Source organism: Gossypium arboreum, chromosome 12 (assembly GCF_025698485.1).
Source record: "Gossypium arboreum isolate Shixiya-1 chromosome 12, ASM2569848v2, whole genome shotgun sequence".
NCBI lineage: Eukaryota > Viridiplantae > Streptophyta > Magnoliopsida > Malvales > Malvaceae > Gossypium > Gossypium arboreum.
Window position 1 is genome coordinate 390,312 of NC_069081.1, and position 21,512 is coordinate 411,823.

Here is a 21,512-nt window from a genome sequence, read left to right on the forward strand (position 1 = left end):
TTAAAAATTGAATGTTAAAATATTTTAAAACCCTTTTTGAAAAGGGGCCCCCGAAAAGGTTTCCCAAAAGGTGGGTAAAAAAAGAAAAAAAATTTAGGGTAAAAATTATTGTTTCCGGGATTTGAATTCGAAAAATAATTTCTTTTGGGGATTTTTCCCAAAAAATTTTGGTGTTTTACCAAAATAATTTAAGGGGTCAAAGGGAGTTTTCGAAAGGAAAAATGAATTTTCCCTTTGAAAAAAATATAAAAGGGTTGAAAAAAGGAAATTAAATACTTTTCTTTCCTATACACACCACTTCGCAAGGTTAGTAGGTTTATCTATGAACATATAAATCCAATCAAATCATGGAACATAGCATAATAAGCATTTCAATATATATATTTCATCCATTATATATTCAAATAACACCATTTTCACTTCTAGTACACATATCAACATTTTCCATTTCGTCTTTCAATATTATAGATCATTTCATATTCATACATATTCGATTTAAGCTTTAATCACCCATTGAACCAAATGAAATATCATTGGATACTCAAGAAATGATCACACAAGCTGTGACTGTAATATGTAACCGTATATGCTCACATGAGTTGTGGGCCGAGGTGTTAAGCTACACGATGCTGCTTATACGAGCTGTGACTGTAACATGTAACCGTATATGCTCACATGAGTTGTGGGTCAGAATGTTAAGCTACACGATGCTGCTCATACGAGCTGTGAAAAATTCGCAACAAATGTAGAATCTTAGCCATCAGTAGGACATCTAAGACCAACACCTGAAACAGTAAATAACCCTAATGACATGTCATTTGTATCCTAAGTATTCATGAGGTTCAAACAGGACCATTTTACATATCCAATTCCTTTAATTGCATTCCATTATACCTTTTCAAATATACTTCCATGAAATGCACATTTTCAAACATATCATTCAATTTGATTAACATCATAATTTGATCCATATTACCAAAATATCATACAACTATCAATCTAATCTATACATAGCATAAATATTTATTAACATTTCATTCAAAACGACAAGTCATAATTTAATCCTTATACGAACTTACCTCGACTAAAATGGTTGCAAAAACATAGTCGACGACTAGTCCGATACTTTAAATTTTTCTCGATTTAAATCCAATTGGCCGTTTCTTGATCTAGATAATAATTTTTATTCAATTAAACCATTCCAACACTTAAATAAGCACTTTTATACAACTAAGTCCTTCCATCATCATTATACACAATTTCCCCAATATTTTGCCGTTACTTAGCCTTCAACTAATTAATCGATTGGTTGATACTTGCTTATCTCTCGATCTCACTTTCTCAACCAGGATAAACTATAATACATTAGGCTCACGATTGAAGTAAAATTAGGTAGCCTTCAATATCTTGCAAGTTGTGATTCGTCACTTAACACATTTTTCGGTACAAGAATACTGAAACAATGGACCCCAACTGTACCACATGACCATTATTAAAATGAGGAGGTAGCTCTAGATACATCAGGTGTACCCTATTACTATTGGATTTTGTGTTCTTAGTGTAGTATATTCGTTTTGTATATTTGTATTTTTCAAATAAATTAGTTTAATAAAAAAATCATAAATTACATTAATACCATTACATATTGTCCTTAATGATTTTTTCACGCAAGGTAAAATAAAAGTAAATATTAGTTCACTAGTTATTTAATATTTAACTAATACTAAAGAGTATTAGATAATCAAATCGTAATAAAAAGAAGACTTAGATTAATAAAGGAACGTTGGACCAATATAGGTATTAATTCTCGGTTAGACTTAAATCCTTTGATCTTGAAAGCAAAACCAAATTCAGCTACATCTAATAAAATTAACAAAGGACGATCTAGATGATCCCATTTGTGGTGCCTCCTTGCTTTTAGAACACAGTCGTAGTCTTTGCTCAAATTTGATGATATAAAAATGGAAATTATTAATTTTTATCTAAATTATTATTAACAACAATCCCATAATATTATTTAAAAAAAAACAATTTATTTTACCATTCGAGAATATACAAATAAGTGTGGTTTACAACTGTCACAGAACATGATGATGATGCCATTTATATAATTTGCAATAATAAATATATGTAGTGATAATACTTTAAATATGCTAACACAAAACAAAATATACAACTTAGATATTTCAAATCAATATTATAATAACCACACAGGTCACGGGCCTGAACCAAGGCTTGAAATCGGTTTGACTAGCCCGATTTCCTAGTGAAGATGGGACGCGTGCCTGCACCAATTAGACGGGTCACCGTCTTTTTATTTCCTACAACGGAAATTTGAGTAAGAGTCGGGTTATTTAATTTTACCCGAAAGTAAGAGAATATAAATAAAATATAATTTTAAAAATAAATTTAAGAAAAAAAGATATGTTTAGATAATAGGTTCTGGTAAGATTTTTTTATCTAAAGCCTAGTCTAAATTTACAAAAAAATTGTTGTTTCTTGTTTTTTTTTTATTTTATTATTTTCTCACTATTTTACTATTATTTTGTTGTTATGCTGCTATTATTTTATTGTTATTATTTAGATATTGTATAACTTTTATTTTATTGTTAATTTTATTACTATTTTAAAGATATTTACTTATTAAATTGTACATATTTTAGTGTCATTTAGATATACATATGTTTTTATATTTTGATATATTATATTTAAAAAATTATATAAAAAAATTTAATATGATCGAGCTCAAGTTTTATCATTTTTATCTGAGTCGAATTTAGATAAAATTTTGAACTTATTTTTTAACTAAACCAAACTAAAACTTAAAATTTAAATTGAACCCAACCTATATTCACCTCTAGTTTTGGGATGTGAAAATTCAACTGAAAATCAGTTTGGACCCATTTTGGTAAATATTAGAAATATTGTATTACTTGTATTATTTTTTTTAAAATTTTAATAGAAAAGCCCACAAATGACAATACTGAAAAAATCAACCACTGAGACTGCATTACCCTTGCATAACCATCAAATAGAAACAACTAGTGCATATAAGTTGGAGTGCAAAATAGCTTCAATTTCTAAATGTTTTGTTTACACTTGAAATAGATATATGCATTCAACCTGAAATGTTTTACTCTCATATAATCTCAATGTATTCAATACTTTCTTGGCTTACAACACTAATATAAGGTCTGTCACCATCTAATGTTTTGTTACAACACACATATGGTATATCCAGGAAAATAAACATGTTCCTGCATCGTTAATTGTAAGGACTACCCTTTTAACAAAACGTTTAAACTTGTATTAAAATTCAACAAATGATTTCTTAATCATTTTACATTCTATCAACCATTTTAAAACTGGTTATTTAAAAGCATACGTTATTATTAGCCAACCACAATGAAGATAAATCCTTCGCGATTTCTTCCCTACCTAACAATTAGTTTATTAGCCTGAGATCTCATTTACTCAAGATCGTTCCTAAAAAGATTGTTGGAACTTAATAACCTAACGAGTTTATACTCCTTTTTTCTCTAAATTGGTCCGTAACTTAATATAACATATAATTTGTCTTCAAAAGATTATAAGCTAACATCCATGATGAACCATGATCTATCATAACCAAACCAAAGAGAAATATAGGCAGCGAATAAACATAAGTAACAAGAGCAATCACTTTTTATCTTACATGTTCATATAAGGACAGTCAAACTGCATCCACGATGAAAAATTATCATCTTTGAATGTAAACACCTCCTCACAAATTTATTCTCTTGAAAAAAGTGGCTCACAAAATGGTGACAGTTACAATCCAATTTTTGACTAATTGATGTGGGATTATTTTCCACTTATCTGTAGGAACCCGTTTTGGCTTAGTCTAGTCCACACCTTTGTTTAAAAAAGAAATAATATTATATGCACCCATTGAATGGCTAAATATTGAAGTATGACAAAATATAGCAAAGGATCATTTTTCTCTCATAATGAAGAATATATACCTTATCACAAGCATCCTTGCGTGGACACTACTGATAACAAGAAAGCATCAAAGCTTCGCATGGACTTGGAACCCAAATCACCTTCTCTACTTTGGAGTTGAACCCAAATAACCCAATTGATCAACCAACACATTCACATTCATATCTTCATCTTCACCTCCTTCGAACCTCTCATTCAATAACTCTTCCCAAAATCCTTGATCGAGTTCTTTGCCCTGTCTCTCTCGATTTTCGTCCTTGTCACCTGCTCCCTCTTGCATTTCCAATGCAAGTGCTTCCATTACTTTTACTTCGTATCCATAGTCACCAAACTCCAAAACTTCAGTCTTAACAGGGTTTGATCCTCCTCCGCTACTTCGGCTCGATTCACCTACGCGGACGACGCTAACAGGCCGTAGCCGTCTCCTTTTCTTACACATGGCTTCTTCAAGCTCCATTCTTTTCTCCTTTTGTTGTATTAACTGATTCAGAAAAGCTGGATTCTGCATTGCGCTAGCCAAGAAACACATCATTTGCTGCTGCTTCTTTTCAGTGCCTTGGAGCCTTCGTTCCATGGCCTTAATATAAGCTCGAGTGTTGTGTTGCTGCTGTCTTAGCTTCACTAGTTCCATCATTAGAACCCGCCTGTCTCGCCTCAAGCGATCCACTTCACCATCTTCAACACAAAAGCCTAGAGATTGTTGAATTACTACTGGCGTTTGAGATGTGTTCTTTCTTCTCTTGATACTGTTCAGGAGATGCTTCTGGCCCTTGATAAACCCTTCATTTTCAAACTCCCATTTCTCTGAATCAATCTTTCGAAAACCCTGTAGGCAAAAAAATTAGAATTTTGTTCTCAGTTTCATATATCAACTATCAACCACACACACAAAAAAAAAATCAGGTTAAATGAAATTACAAATCACAATTCAAGTACTTGACAAAGAGTACTAAATAAGTAGTACCCCACTTCTAAGAAAGTTAAAATTGCAGAAAATAATGGTGAGGAAAACCCGGAAGAGTGTTTTAAAAAATTTTCTACCACAAATGGAGTTGGAGAATTTCATCATTCTCAATTGGTTAATATATAATCTTTATAAAAAATAACAAGCTACTTCAACTAGAATTAGATAAATAATGTTAAATATTATCATTAAAATACTAATATAAAAATCAATAGGTGAACAAAGAATAACAAAATCAATATTTCAACATTTATATGCAACAAAATAACAAAATAAACTGTTTAAATTTATATATTTATCAAAAAATATGGAAATCAAATTCTAACAAGTAAAAATAAAAGCTTAATATCTTAATTTTCATAGGGTAGATGAATGGTTAAATTATTAATAAATAATTCATAGCATGAGATGTAAGTTAATTAACAATTTGTGAAAACAGATAAACAACAAATTATTGCTTCAAAGTTATGAACTGAGTAGACTTTCACAGAAATCAAAAGATGCCGAGAAGAACATTAATTTAGAAGAGAAAACCATTTCACACAAATTATAATCAAGCTTTAAAAGCATCCATGTCTTAACCTTTGAGAAATATAAATTGGAAATTGAAAACGTGGTTTAAGATAAGAACACTTACATAAGTATTGAGCTGCCTAACGAAACTGGAGAAATTATTGTGCTTGAAAAATCTAGGGAGGAGATTACTAGAAAGAGAGTGAGTATCCCATACAACGAAGCTGCTACCTCCTCTGCTCCAAGACACTACACAGTTAGTACTTGGATCGTCCACCATGTTAAACGTCTTATACAGAAACGGCGGAGGCCCTGAATCGTTGAGACCCTCCATAGGTTGCGGCGTCTCATCTTCGTACTGCGAGTAATTCGAACAATGGAACTCTTCCTTTAAAGGAAAATACTGATTCATGATTCAAAAAAAAAAAAAAAGGATTTGATTTGAATTCAGTTGCCTTCTTAGACAATTGCTAAGTAAAATGCTGAAAATTTGTTTTCATGAATGAGGATTTGAAAACAGGGGCATATACTCCAATTGAAGAAAAGAAATTGGAAGGTGAATCTAAAGAGAAGAGTAGAATTATAAGTGGAAAGTGACAGAGAAAATCAGTATTAACGGAACCTTTGATAAATTTCTTTTGGAAGTTTCTTATTTGGTAAGGTAGTTTATGCCGTTATAGTAGAGCGTGGTAGTTTTGCCACGCTTGCGTATAAAGACGCCGCTAAAGCAATATGTTAAAGACTAGAAAGTTCTAGAGTTATAACATGGATTTCCTCATTTGAGTAAAAATAGAAAAATAAGGAAAATAAATAAAATTTAAATAAAAAATTAAATTAATGGGGAAAGTGTAGTTTATTATAAATACATATTCAATCATTTATGAGTTAACACCATTTTTCCATGCACGTGGGAGTCCTTTTATATTTTAAGGTAATAAACACTTGAGTTTAGATTTAGTATAAAATATATTTATTGTCCGGTAAATTGTACAAATGGTCACTCAATTATGTTTACATTTCTGTTTTGGTCACTTAACTTCAATTTTTTTTAATTTAAGTACTAACATTTGAATTCAATCCTGATTTGGTAACACATTTAGTTCTTAATACTTAAATATTCTATTAATTTGATTCTAATTCAAAATAATTTAATAAATTTAACCCTTCATATTTATAAATTCTATTAATTTAATCCTCCAGTTTTCTAACCAAAGCTACTTTTAAAATAGATGCATTCCACATCTATTAATTATTTTATTTATGGTTAAAATTATTCAATTTAGTACATGACCCTTTTGTTTATATTTTTAAGAAGTTAGTGTTAGAAATTAACTAAACATTACTAAAAATAATAGAAAATATATAATATATACAATAAAATTTAAAAATAACTTAATATTTGTAAAAATTATAATTTTCACTTTCTACCAAACAATAAATTTTCTTTTTAAAAGATACAGAAAAAGTTAAGCTATCAAACATCCGACCTGAGATTAACTAAAACTTCATTTCAATGAAAATATTTTATCAATATATCAGACTTAGTTGACAACAGTAAACTATTTTAATGCCAATGTTATTACAACTATTCTAGTACTAATGTACTAAATAAACTTTTTTTCAAGTTTGTTTTTCATGCTATTACACTAAGCAACCGGCCAAATGGTACGAAAAGCACGCCCATATTAATTGGGATGACCCATAACAAACAACTTTTTTTAAAATTGCTTACAATGATAAAACATATTACACTGAAAAGACAAAAAAATCATAAGTTCGGACCTTAGACACTAATGTTAGAAAAATATTGTTTAAAAATAAAAGAAACATGAAAATAACCAAAAAATAAAAATAAAAATACTTAAAACGGCTCATTTGTTTTCCATTTCACAAGGATTGTTACTGACTTGATATGCTTAAAATGACCATGGGATAACATAAGGCTCTTTTTTCTTTCAGTTGCCAAATGATCATTTAGCTTAAATGAAAAACAGTACAAAGGAAAATATAGATCAGCAACACTAAACTAGATTCCTCATTTAAGTAGTTGCTAATAATGGCCGCAAAGGATATAACATGTTAAATATTATATTACAAAGCCTTAGATGGAGGAACACTACGCCGTATCCACATGGTTAGGGCTCCATTCTTGGTCATATTTTGAATGAATCTGCAACAAAGCGATCACATAGTCCATTATATATTTATATTGTGCAAACTGACCGTTCAAATATGATGCATTTCTGAAAATCATCAGGTCAAATACGTTTATATATGTATTAAATTTGCCCTGCCTTTCCTAGGTTCAAAGCCCATTTATTGCATAAAGACAACACAGGCATGCAAGAGAAAAAAATTACTGGTCACCTTTTCCATCAGTAGTAAGACGGGGAATCTTTGCAACATTTTCAATGGAGCTGCACTCAAGAGGCATGCGTTGCACTTCTGCTTGGGGAGAATAATATGGTTCACTTTGTTTCAACTGCTCATTTGAAAACTGATCTGCCACTTGATTTAAGTAGATGTCTAAGGTCGGAGATGAAGACATTGCCAACTTTCTCTTGTTCTTAAACCTTCATCTAACAGGGGTATGAGAAACGAACAGCAAAGCAAACTAGATTGTACAAGTATTTGATTCTAATGTACAACGTATTTGCCATGAAAGATACCTGTCTTTCTTCTTCTCAAGATATCTTTGCACCGATGCTTTTCTGCGAGTAGGTCCTTCTGGAAGCAAGTTACAAAAATGAATATTTAAAGCCAATAGGGGAGAAAATGAAGTTATCGTCATAGCATAAAGGATACCAACATCTTTTATATTTCGTGAAAACCATCATAACAACATAGCCTTTTATTCCAGCTATGAAAGTACATCAGTTTTGTCACACTGATGTTTATACACAAAACGATACAAAACCAGCTTCCAAAAAATAAAATACCCCTCATTGTCCTACTTCACTTTTGGAATAAAAAAGGTCCAGACATGAGCTGCAAAAAATTGAGGGCACAAGATAAAAGCTGAATCTGTAACAAAACTACACTCCAGGTTGGAAAGGACCTTAACCAGCTAAGCCAACAGATAAAAGTTTACTACATTAGTTATCAGGTCAGGCACGCATCTCTTTAGATTTATCAAGGTTCCACCACAGTGGTTATGTCATGGTCCAGAATCAATTAGTTCATCCTGGTGGCGCACCATCTAAAAAAAACCATATCCTATTTCACATCAAATTAAACGAGAAACAAGAAATAATCAAAGGCCATGACCCAAAAACTGTATGTCAAATACCAGAAATCTCTATTCAAGCAGACAAGCAACTGAAATATAGCTTTCTAATAAATTGTAAAATTTGTATTCTATCATGCCTATTCCAGGCAAAAGTTTTATTTGAACACCAGTTCTTGCCTATGATCAAAGTCTGTTGAAGCTTATTTATTTGACCTGATGAGTAACAAGGAAAAGAAGTACGAAAGTTGCTCTAGGTTACAACCAACAAAAATGATTTGACACGGGAACGAAACAAGGGATAGAGGGAGGAAAGGAGTTTGGGGCACCTGGAGGCTGGTTCTATTGTATTAACATCATTATGAAGATGATAAGGGAAGGCAAAAAAGTCCTAATGAGCATGAAAACTACGAACAAGATCAAGTTTCAATCATAATTCATTAAATCAAGGATTGGCAACACAGCTGCATCTCTGTTGTTCAATTACTTAAGTTCATTATTCAAAAGAGAAGCCTTAATGGGGAAAAAAATTACAGGTTCTATAGCAGAAAGTTTAAACCTAACCCAACACCAAAACAAAATACAGCTAATGCGTATTCATGGCAAAACCATCATCCATTGCCATTAATCAGAGGAGAGGTGCTAAGCATGTAAAGAAGTTATGAAATTTTACGAGACAATTAGAAGGAAGTATTTACCAAGGCTGTCTTCAAGAGATGCATTGCTCTCTTCTCGAGGAAATTGACAGTTTTCTGCCAGATTTACAGCAAAAAAAGAAAGAAAGAAAGAAAGAGGCACGTCAATAATCAATAGAGGATTATCTTGGAATATAACATGGTTCATTATAAACTGAAACAGATTCATCCAAGAAAAAAGATGTATGCTTATTTGCTTATTACTCCTTTTTCCCACTCTAAGTCACACAAACTCCACATGGACTTAGAAGAGAAATGAAGCCGAAGTTAAAAAAGCACCTAAACCAACCCAAAATCCTACCTGTTTGCTGAGGTGGCAATATAACCATTTGTGAGCATGGGGTTGTTTTGACACTTGCAGCCTGTGAATGGCATGGAATGGACCATGGTGTGGTCCTTTGATCAGCTAGAATTTCGTGAGGAAATGAGACTGGGCTTGCAGCAAGCTGCAAGATTGCTTCAGCCTGCAAAAACCATTGTAAGTCAATATGACAACACTTATTTATAGTGAGATAAGCCATATAACATCTGAACTATTAAGAAAAGAATATAGATAACCTTACAACCAGGCATATCATCATAGACATTCACTTTCCCACAGTAAAAGATTGTCATCTGTCCTGCTGACTCTTTTGGTGCGCCTGCAATTCTGGGCAGTTGGGAAATTTTCACTCTTAGAACCTCAATCGGCAACATCAACTTAGGCAAACCAGTAATATGATATATTCCTTAAAAGAAATGCTCAAGATAAGTCTACATCAAGCCCAAAATTTTCACTCCAAATCAAGTTACTCTAAATCTTGCAGGAGTTGGTCCTCTGCTGAACTATGACCATAAGTAATTTTTTTAGATGAAAAATAATATGCACCAAACCAATAAGATGCAATATTTTAATTAGACAACCTAACATGAAATTAGGCAAGTTATCAAAGTAAAGAAGTAATGGAGTTTATCCAGTAAGGCAATAGGTGCAACAATCTCCTCAAAATCTTTCACTACAGAAGCTGACAGAAAACATTCATAGCCACAACCTTATGTATGATACTGTAGTCTAAACTCATACAATCAACAGGTATCTTGATACTTGGGAGGGGGTGAATGACTTTTTAAAGTTTTATGAAGACAAAACATATGATTATAAAACCAGCATATCTTTTAACTGCACATCTAGTAGGTAAAGCTTCGATCAAGTAATAGTTTTACATGCCAAAATCAAGAAATCAAAGAGGAAGAGGAAAAGCATACGTTTTAGCTGCCCCTACATATATACAAGAACCTGTAACCAGTAGCCATGCAAGTTATACACCAAGGACTAAAGCAGGGCAGAAATGAAACTGCAGCTAAAAGATTTCAACTACCTGAATATTCCTGACAGAAGTATTTAGTTCCTCTAGAGTTGGTATTTATCAGAGAAAAACATCAACAAGAAATCAATAACCACACATTTAACAAGGAAAATAGTTAGACTCCTATCTGAGTGTTGTATTATACCATAACATGCATTGAAATGTAAGCTGTAGCTTTCTTGCTTCCATTAAATTTCAGTTAATCAAATCATTAAGTAAACATCCTTTACAAAAGCCATTTTGTCTCCTGTTAGTTCAAAATTCCGATCAACTACTTTCTCCATGATGAGTTCTTGATCTGTTTATGCGAGCTAGTTTGGTTTTCTCATCAAGAAATAGGGATCCATAAATTTAGGAGCAGTCCAATTCAAGAAAGCCTGAGACAGAAATGACGCTTTAATCAAAGCCGAGAAACTTTAATCTCAACCAACCACTCTTATACGCATGGGAGATGCTAGTCAAGCACTCTAACCAGCACAAAACTCTGCTTGGAACTTACTCCAACTTTCTTGTATAGCCAACTTCAATGTCATTCCATTTTGATGCCAAGACCAGTAGATTACTCTGACAAAACTAAATAAATCAACAGTTGTGCGCCACGTCATTTAGCTACATGTTGACCCTCCCACTCATCCCAAGCCACTAAATTAAATGGTTAAAAGTTTTAGAGCATAAATAGGTAACTCTAAAGGATCCTCCAGATTGCAAGTCTAAAATAATGGAAAGGAACAACTTATGATTAGCATGCCGTCATTGTTGACTTGAGGATTTTGTAGTAATTGCAAGCACAAACTCGACGTCCGAAATTACGGATACCACACAGATACTCGGGCACATGTGCGAAATTCACATTCCTTTCACATTGAAACGCTTAACAGTTGACTCTATGTTGGACAAAATTTCCTAAAGAAAAAGATAATTAAATGACCTCACCCTCATTGAACTAGGGTTATCTAGAAAGGAAAAAATAGGGTGCAAAAAAATAGTGTAAAAAGAACACCTTGGAGAAACAGAATCATTTCCAGAGATGACCGTTCGGCCAGAATTGTCGCCGGACAAATCGGATTTCGAGGGATTTGAATGGGGACAAGGAACGGATTCGGGAACTGGAACCAAGATCCCGTTATTCGGTGTAATTTCCTTCGGTAGAACGTTTGAATCAGAAACAACCTGCGAAAATTTTTATTTAATTTGACTAGTTTGACCAAAAAAAAAAGGAGAAGTTTGTAAAATATTCTACTAAACTAAATACAACTTTTTCATGCCTTGGAAACTGAAATAAAATAACATAAACAAGATTAATTTATCCAAAAAAGAAATACACGCACGCAAGGCGGATATTCCGGGCAGGGAGGGTAAAGTTTCTTCCGAGCTTCAACGGCGTCGGAATCAGACGTCGTTTCTAGAAGAGTTTTCAACGAGATCACCTGCTGAATCGCCTGCGATTTGTTCCAAGACGGTCTCCGCATCCCTAAAAGCAAAGAAGAAATTGTGAAAAGGAATAGGAGTTCAAAAATTCGAATCAGAACATGCACACACTTTCACATTCAAAACAGAAAACATACATAAATTTAGAAGAGAAAAAAATAGATGCACAGAGAGAGACCTTTTTCTTTGAGGTAACGGCGGCAATCTTCGCGAGTGACCTGGGAAATGTCATCCTCAGTAAGCTGGTTAAGAGGCTTGTCTAGAGGTGACCGGGAGACCGTTTCTCCCGGAGACATGGCTTCAAATTTCCGGTTAACAGGAACCAGCTGCCTTTGGAGCACTAATTTCTCAAATTCCTTCTCTTAGACGCTGCGAGATCGATCGGACGAGAGAAAGGGGCAAAGGTCAGGGATTTTTTTTACACTCTCTTCACTGATTTCAGTGATTACTAATTTCGTAAATTGGAAGGTGCTCCAGGGTCTTTCGGACTTTTCGTTATGAAAAGAGTGAGAGAAAGTGATAAGGAAATAGAACGCGTGAATTTGAGACAAGCTTAGGTCTCCACTATGGTGTCATCTCAGCCTTCCTTTTAAACCTTTTTCCAATTCATTATATGCATTTTTTTTTATAATTTTTTCTTCGCTTTATATTTTTATTTAGGTCTAATTTTTCCCATAATCCCTGTACTCTTACATTTTTAAAATTTAGTCTTCCTGCTTTTAATTTGAAATTTTGAATCTCTATTTGTTTAATTTTTCTTTCAAAAGAAAAAAAAGAGCTGCTTAATTTTTAATATATATATTTATTTAAAATAAATAATTTTAACATAACATAATAAGCTAGTAAAATATAGTCTATTACAAAACTAATATATGAATTAAAAATAAGTAATCACGTAAATATTCAATAATAAAATATATTGTTTTTAAAAATATTTTTTACCAATTTTAAAAATATTCATTTTTATTTTTGTTTTAAAATAGAAATAATTTTAATCATATATTCTATATTTATATTGCCATTTTATGTAATACCTTTAAAAGAAATTTTTTACCATATTTAATCTTATCGTCACGTTTGGATCAAAACATATGTCTTATCATTAAAAATATTTTCATCGGTGATCTAAAGGAAACTTAAATGAAAATTCAATTCATAACGTATTTCTTTTAATTATACTTTAATTTATCAATCACAAAAGCAAATTGACTGAATGAAGGGAATCAAAAGTTGAGAGACTAAATTTTAAAAGTTGAAAGAATACAGGGATGTGGGGCAGAGTTAAACGTCTTTTTGGCAGAAGAGTTAGACCTTTTTATTTATTTTTGTTTTAAGCCCACCCCGGGTTACGCCACGTAATGACTCAGTTTTCTGCAAATTACCATATTAGCCCACTTCAGTTTTAATTAGAAAATAAATGAAACGAATAAAGTGGAGGCAGTTGTTCCAAAAATTTGATTAATTAAAAGCATTAAACGACGTGGAAGGAGAGAGGATTCTAGGGAGCTAAGAGTAAAAAGCAAAGGGCGGGAAATGAAGGGACGGAGGAGTTGAATCACGTGATGGAGGCAGCATAAATCGTGGTACGGATGATACAGTGTTAAGGACCCAGAAGCATTGATAGGTGCGGGGATGATCAGCCCTGTACCACCACTTGTCAAACAACCCACGTGTCTTCCACTCCCTGTTAAACCTAACCGGTGGACCACATCTTTAAGCCCCCCGCAAGTAGCACTAGCTGCCCTGCTACAGTCCTATCCAACCACGGCCGCTGGCCCACTTATCCCCTCCATCACACCACCACGTTTCATCTTTCTCTCCCCCTCTCCCCTCCCCTAATTCCAACCCCGCTTTTCCCCACACCTCCCTACACACCCACTCCTTAATGCCCCCTTTTCTTTTTCTTTATTTCGCTTAATTTCCATCCAATGCCCTTAAATTATCTTTCAATTTTTCAATTTATCTTTAATCTTTAAACCATTCAAATTAAGTCCTAAATGTCTTCTAATTTTATCAATTTAGGTGTTTGCTCAAATTTAACATAAAGAATATCTAAAACATACGAATTGAAGTGTAAACGCCTGAGTGCCTATTACATAAATAATTTAGATGTGACGTGTTAAAAAATAGATAGTGTTGATAAAATTTAAGTGGCCTATTGATTTTTAAACATATCATATTTATATATATTTTATATTATATTTGAACAATAATTTAAAGTTTAAATTAATGGCTAGGTTGATTAAAAACATAATAAATATGTAATTGTTACTTTAAAATTCAATTACAATGTTTTGTATAGTTTTGAGGATGTAGAATGGGATTAATCCTTATTTGTATACAAATTAATGAGTTTTTTTTTCATCAATATATCATCTGATTTTACTTATAATATATCATCAACAGAACTTAAGGTTTTCAAAATTAGACCAATAGGCGAACCGGTCAAACCATCGATTCTCGATTCAATCTGTTTGATTGAATAAATTATTAAAAATAAAAATATTTAAAAATAGATAAAAATCGATTCTGTAACACCATTAACCCTTCTCTGTCATCAGATTAGGGTCGCAGGCGTTACTAACCAATCACAACGTTTAATTACATCGTAAGTAAAACTCTAAGCTAACTATTTACATCACATCATATTGGGAGCAATACATGCTAATTTAATATTTCCATAATAGTGTCTTATACAATCAATTAATGAATCATGCCATACGATGCTAAACTTGGTCTTCTACTGTTTACGCTCTTATCACTATTTATTCCCTCTTGAAAGCTAAAAGTTGGATACATAACAAGACTATTCTAATTATTAGCACCAGATTATTGGTCTATACTATACCTATCTACTTTTGATGATATTAGTAGAATGACTTACTTCACCTAATTTAAGTTTGTTATTTTCATTCCAAAACTAAGTGCCAATACTCTTACAATCCTTAATAAAAGTTTATGGGACCTTAAAAACAGTTTAAAATCAAACAGGGGCTAATTTGAAATAATTCTAGAAGTATAGGGAAAATTTTAAAAATACCTAAAAACAAAGGTCACACGGTCATGGGGAACGCCCCAGACTGTGTGACTTTCGAAGTTGGGACACACAGCCATGTCTCAGCCCATGTCTTTACCCGTGTAATTCACTGATTTGAGACAAATGGCTGTGTCTCAGCCCGTGTGGGATCTGCACCTATACTGTTTTACAACACGATTAGGGCACATGCTCGTGTGTGTCACACGGCCATGTGGCAGACTATGTCCTAAGCTAGTGTACCTAAATGTACCTTAAAACTCAAGTTTACAACTCAAGTTTACTAAATTGTGTTTACTTAGACACTAAGCAACCAATTCACCAGTCATTTAACCTATTCAAAACTCAATTAAACATGCTCAAAACAAGCCAAAACAACCATCATAAGTGCCTAACCAATGTACCCTCATTGGTACCACATCCATTCAAAACCTTTATTCATACCAAATTTTCCATCATTGGACTAACATTTAGCTACTTAGGTTACCAACCTCAAGCTAAACACATACCAAACTTTAAGCTAAACTATCATACCAAACATAGCCTCAACCACAACCATATATAAATATAACCATCATTGCACTTGAAAACCAAAATATCATCATATTATAAACAACCTCAAACAAAGGACCTCTAAAGTCCATGCCATTACAAAATAAAACATCACCACACTTGAGCCCAGGATTGTCATTAGATAACGAGTCGACAATAAAATGAAGGTACCTAACCTGTACACGAAAAATAAAACCACACGTTGAGTATAACTTAGTGGTATTTCTATAATACAAACAATTTAAACTTGATATGAATAATTAAAATGTGAGAATGTAACAAGTAAAGTTATGAACATATGTTTCAAATCAATAATACAAATTTACTCATTATTTACTTACATCCACTAGATTCCACATGTTTAAACACATATCAATTGTATTTCATATATAGCATTTCGTAATTCAATTCATGCAATAGCATAATTCATCTTTTTGTTCAATATATGAATTCATTTCAATATTCATATCCCATTTCATCATTCTATATTTCATTTTTCCCTATTAACTCAACTCGAACTTGGACGGATACACGGATCCAACCAACATACCAGTTTGGCACCCAGTGTCTCATCAGATAAATCTAAAGTAATAACTAGGCTCAGCGCTATATAAGTTGACACCCAGTGCCTCATCGACTCGAGGTCGAAGAAATCTATGAACTCTTCCTATCTTATGACATGCCATTTATATTCGACTTAGCTCGAAACAGTTAATAGGGTTTCATTTCACTTTCAACACATCCAATGTTCCAATTTAACATATGTACATCATCACACATATAAGTATATATTAAATTTGATAACAACTAAAATTTCTCAATACACATATTCATAAGAATACCATATTTCTTGATACACATAAATTGTTTATTATAATCATTAATTGTTTCAATTTGGCCCAAAGTACAAGAGTTCTCACCTTAATTACTTACTATATGGAACAATTCAAAATGCAATAATTTATAACTTAGTTCGGATTATAGAAACACAAACTGTATATTTCGAGCTACTCGACATCGACTTTGTCTTTCCCTTTCTTACTCGAAGATTCTAGGACGATGTTCGCTACGAAATAAAATAATTACAATAGATTAATAACACACAACTCAATTTTCATTAAATTTCAAATGTTACACCATATTTTGCATGTAAAAGAGAATGAAATCTTCTCTTTCTTTCCTTTTGTTTATTATTATGACTATTATTATTATAATTATAACATGTATATATATGTATTAAATTAACATAATATATATATATATATATATATATATATATCATAAATGCCACATTATGACCGTTCTCTTAGAAGAGCAATGGTGTAATGGTTACTTTAGTCCTTTAATTTATTTTAATCTATAATGTAATTTTTAGTCCTTATGCAATTTAGTCCTTGTACCTTAATAACTCTTAATTTCATGAAAATTTTTACCTAAAATTTAATTAACTACATAAATAACTTCATAAATATTTATTAAAATATTTAATACGAGTTCGCTTTTACGAAAACAGTCCTGAATCTCACTTTCTGCACCCCTGACTATCGAGTCATTATAGATTCAACCGGTCAAATGTCAATTAACTAGTTCAACCAGTTCACGAGTTAACCAAATTGACCCCTTATTTTGGATTGGTACCCTGGTCAGTTTTCGATCCAATCGATCTAACCAGTTGGTCCAGTTATGAAAACAATAACTAAACTTCATATATTTTATTTAATACAGTATAAGTGTTCAAAAAATTCATTTATACCATAAATGTCATAACTTTAAATTTAAACCCTTGACTTTTAATTTATACTTAAGTAAGTCCATTTATGCCTAGTGCAATTGGTCTGACTAGCTGGTTCGTTCTGATTTTCAAAATAATGACGAAGCTTAATGTTTATTTATTTATTCAATATAGCATAAATATTTAAAAATTTCATTTATACCGTAATTTTCTCGATTTTAATTTATAACCCCATTGACTTTTAATTTATATTTAAGTAAGTCAACTTATTTAAGTGCAAATAAATTTAATTGGTTCGATTAGTTTGATAAGCACAAGCGGTTCGATTGATCCATTCGATTCTATTAAATAAATCATCACAAAATAAAATAAGATGGTTCAAATACCCTTCAATCGATCTAATATATTTCTCTAGATCAAGACCCTAAACAATTTTCAATTCAATCAATTAATCCAATCCGATTCAAACAATAATATTCAAAATCTAAATTTGAATTATAAACAATAAAATTTTAAATATTTTAATCCTAAAAAATTAAGAATAATGAATTAATAAACCATAAATTTGAAAGATAAAATTTTGCAAAATTGAATTGCAAACGCTACCTAAAGAAAAAAGTGTACAAGAGGAGAAAAATAAATCATGACTAAAGTTATAATCAAATTGAGTTAAGCTATTCAAACGTTGCTTATTTATGCACAAAATTCGATTTTATAATCTTATTTAATAAATATCGAATCTTTTATCATTAGATGAAATATGAATTTTTATCTGTATGCGTTGTGTCGGGGACGCTGCAGTCAACTTAAAATAAAATATATTTTATTTAAAATTTTAAAATTTTAAATTAATAAAATAAAATTATATTTTATTATCTTTCAAAAATATTTTAAAATTATAAAGATATAGATTATTAAAATAATAAAATTATATTTTTACTATCATAAAAGTTACTATTTAATTTCATCCCGTAAAAATTTTTCTGACTTCACTCCTACGTGGAGTATAATAATGTTGGTTATTATTGCCATTATTAATTTAATTATAAATTAGTGGAATCCATTCCAATTTTTTTTTGTATTCTACTCTAAAAAAATCCCACTTTCACCATTTTGATCCAACCTAGTTTTCCTAATAATAATAGGTTGTAATTTGTCGTTTGTAAACTTGACCTTGTCCTCTCAAACTTAGAGTCAATAATAACAACTTAATAATTGGGGGGGGGGTCATGACCAACAATATCCCCTCTTTTCACTAGAAGACAAAACACAACATCTAGACTGTTTTGTCAGTTGACGCACCTGCAGTGTTTCATTTCAATATATACAGTGTACAGTTGCCCTTTCCACCACCAAATCGTGATTTTAATCTATAATTGAGTTAGAGTAACCAGTAACCACATTATATGTGAATTTATATATTTTTATTTAATATTTTTTAATCTTTAAAATGATAAGTAATTAAGTCGATAAACTTAATAGAATTACGAAAATATAAAATCGTTGTGGAATATATGATCACTTTATTTGATTTATTTGATCGGAATGTAAGATTCACGTGTTTTATTAGAAAATGTAAAATTATTTTAAAGTAATTTTTAGCGTATTATTCTTGATATAAAATTTTATCATTTACATGTTCACTTCCTTTAAATCTTTTTGTATTAAACTTTTCATAAAATTATAATAACTTACAAAATTATTTTTTATTACGCGCCTATTGTTGGACATGCATTTAGTTTGTGGGAATGCTCCCCCAACTTTTGTTGCTCAACTTTCACATCTTGTATGTGTGATACTGGGACATGTTTTGATGGTTTTTGATTGGGAACCATCAATATAAATACCTTACGCATAAGGTTTCTAAGCAAAAATAAAAAATAAAAATTCTAAGAACAATTCCATCTAGTGAGATTTTTTGAGTGCTAAAAAGACTTTGGGGATTTCCGTGTATCCATATAGCTAAATTTGACGTTCTCATCGGTTGCTTGACGCGCTTGACAATGGTATAACAAAGTCTGAATTTTGACATTTGGTTCAAATAATAACCGGAGATATTTATGTTCGATCTTTTCCGTCGCATTTTAACGTTTAAGCCATAATTTATACTTACATTTGATATTAGAGCCAGACTAATCTCTGCCTTTTCTAGTTTTAAAAGTTTGTAAATTTTTTCAAAATAAAAATGACAGATTAAACTTTTGTGCAAAATAGTTGGATTTTTTAAAGTGAAATTTCTAAAACTAATTATTTTATAAATAATTTAGTAAAAAATTTAGAAATTTGTTGTTTGAATATTTTTTTATCTCATCAAGTAAATGTTTGTATGTGAATTATCTAATTATTAGTTTCATGCATCTTTTAGATGCATAAATTTTTTAGACTTATTGCATAAGGTATTTAGCAATAAAACTTTAGAATATGTGTTTAGGGATCCAAATAATTTTATTTAATTAGAGAATTAGCCACAACAACTTTAATTAAATGAAATTATTTATTGTACTAAGGATCTCGTAAGGGTTATAGACATTAGATGTTGCATAACAACTTAGCAACGATCTTGAATAAAGTTGAAGGATTAATATCTAGCTAAGTTATATTCATAAATTTATTTAGTTAAAAACTAGCCACGACAATATCTTTAGTTAAATAAAATTATTAAAGTTAAAAATCACATACGGAAAGTATAGGTATTAAATCACATTGCATAATTTATTAAGATAAAATTATTAAATGATTTTTCATAGTTACTTATAAGAATTATGAAAATGAATTTAATAATTTTATCAAATGAATAGTAAATAATTCTATCATAAAATGTATCTAATTGAATTAAAAATTTAGCCCGCATGCAATTTTTATGTCATTAGATTCATTATTTACATAATTTGCATTGGTCAATTATGATTTATGTTTGTCTCGAATTTTTGTTAAGCATGTATGTTAATTTGTTTTGCAGTTTTACAACCTGTGAATATGTTTGATAATAGAGTAAATATCCCTGAATTAACTAGTGAGAACGTTAAGTGCAACACCCCCTACCCGTATCCATTGTCGGAATAGGGTACGAGGCATTACCGGAGATTACTGAACATTTTCAAATTTTAGAAATAATCATAATGTCTCTCTATTGGGCCCTCGAAGCCCCAAACATACATTAGAAACCAACCGGAATTAAATCGAGATTATAAAAAAAATTTCGCAAAATCTTAAATTTTATTTTCATCTAAGTACTTACTATTTCAATACTCCTTATATTTAAACATGTTACTGTTCAATCAATAGTTTGGCACTTGTCTAAGCGTCAAACAACATCATTGTTAGTATACTTGCACACATTTCATCTAAATTCAACGTTGATATACTTATTTTCTCTACATATCGCACTTGAGTTTAATAATAGTCTCAACTTACATAATTTCCTTGTATCAACATATCAAAGATAATCATATATGTACATGTCATGAAACATATCATGCTCTTGTCGTTTCTTCATAAGCATATATCATTCATTTCATTATATCAATATTTCATGCTCCATCATTTCTATATATTTTATGTATATTTATTCCGTTAATAGTTTATATCAAACTTGACATAAATTATATTCCATGTACTTATACTTATTTTGTTTATTTATCTTCATAATTATTCCATATGACTATTTTGTACATATATTTCCATATGACCAGTTCTTGTAAACATTTCACACAACCATTTCATATAACCATTCGTCATCTGATAAGTATTACCTGAATATCAATTGTTCAATAGATGTCATATCGTCTCCCATCCACGATCTTATTTATCTTTGACATGATGCCATAGTGTCTTTCAACTATGGTCTTACTCATTCATTTCCTGTCATGTTGCCATGGTATCTTTCAACCATGGTCTTATTCTTTTCATGTCACGTTGCCATGGTATCTTTCAACCATGGTCTTATTCATTTCATATCAGGTTGCCATGGTATCTTTCAACCATGGTCTTATTCTTTTCATGTCACGTTGCCATGGTATCTTTCAACCATGGTCTTAC

General features: G+C 31.2%; 2 protein-coding genes across 2 annotated transcripts; both read right to left on the reverse strand.

Moving 5' to 3' along the window:
* Positions 1-3,976: 3,976 nt before the first annotated feature.
* On the reverse strand, positions 3,977-6,079 carry LOC108457631 (heat stress transcription factor A-7a). Its single transcript, XM_017756682.2, has 2 exons — positions 5,586-6,079; positions 3,977-4,810 (listed from the first exon to the last, which is right to left on the reverse strand). Exons 1-2 carry the CDS (start codon positions 5,871-5,873, stop codon positions 4,091-4,093), a joined length of 1,008 nt encoding a protein of 335 aa, XP_017612171.1. The 5' UTR covers positions 5,874-6,079; the 3' UTR covers positions 3,977-4,090.
* Positions 6,080-7,319: 1,240 nt separating this feature from the next.
* On the reverse strand, positions 7,320-12,748 carry LOC108457630 (protein TIFY 4B-like). The gene is made up of 9 exons (XM_017756681.2): positions 12,335-12,748; positions 12,057-12,199; positions 11,729-11,898; positions 9,941-10,031; positions 9,684-9,846; positions 9,386-9,439; positions 8,131-8,188; positions 7,829-8,034; positions 7,320-7,631 (listed from the first exon to the last, which is right to left on the reverse strand). The coding sequence occupies exons 1-9, from the start codon at positions 12,450-12,452 to the stop codon at positions 7,615-7,617; spliced, it is 1,020 nt and encodes a 339-aa protein (XP_017612170.1). The 5' UTR covers positions 12,453-12,748; the 3' UTR covers positions 7,320-7,614.
* Between the last annotated feature and the right edge of the window lie 8,764 nt (positions 12,749-21,512).

What these genes read in the sequence shown, in the direction of transcription:
- LOC108457631 (XM_017756682.2), bottom strand. Translation starts at nt 5,873, where the DNA reads ATGAATCAGTATTTTCCTTTAAAGGAAGAGTTCCATTGTTCGAATTAC. An exon ending in TTAGGCAGCTCAATACTTAT is followed by an intron (nt 4,811 to 5,585) that starts GTAAGTGTTCTT and finishes TTTTGCCTACAG; the next exon opens with GGTTTTCGAAAGATTGATTC.
- LOC108457630 (XM_017756681.2), bottom strand. Translation starts at nt 12,452, where the DNA reads ATGTCTCCGGGAGAAACGGTCTCCCGGTCACCTCTAGACAAGCCTCTT. An exon ending in CCGTTACCTCAAAGAAAAAG is followed by an intron (nt 12,200 to 12,334) that starts GTCTCTCTCTGT and finishes CTTTGCTTTTAG; the next exon opens with GGATGCGGAGACCGTCTTGG. An exon ending in ATCTCTTGAAGACAGCCTTG is followed by an intron (nt 8,189 to 9,385) that starts GTAAATACTTCC and finishes ACTTGCTTCCAG; the next exon opens with AAGGACCTACTCGCAGAAAA.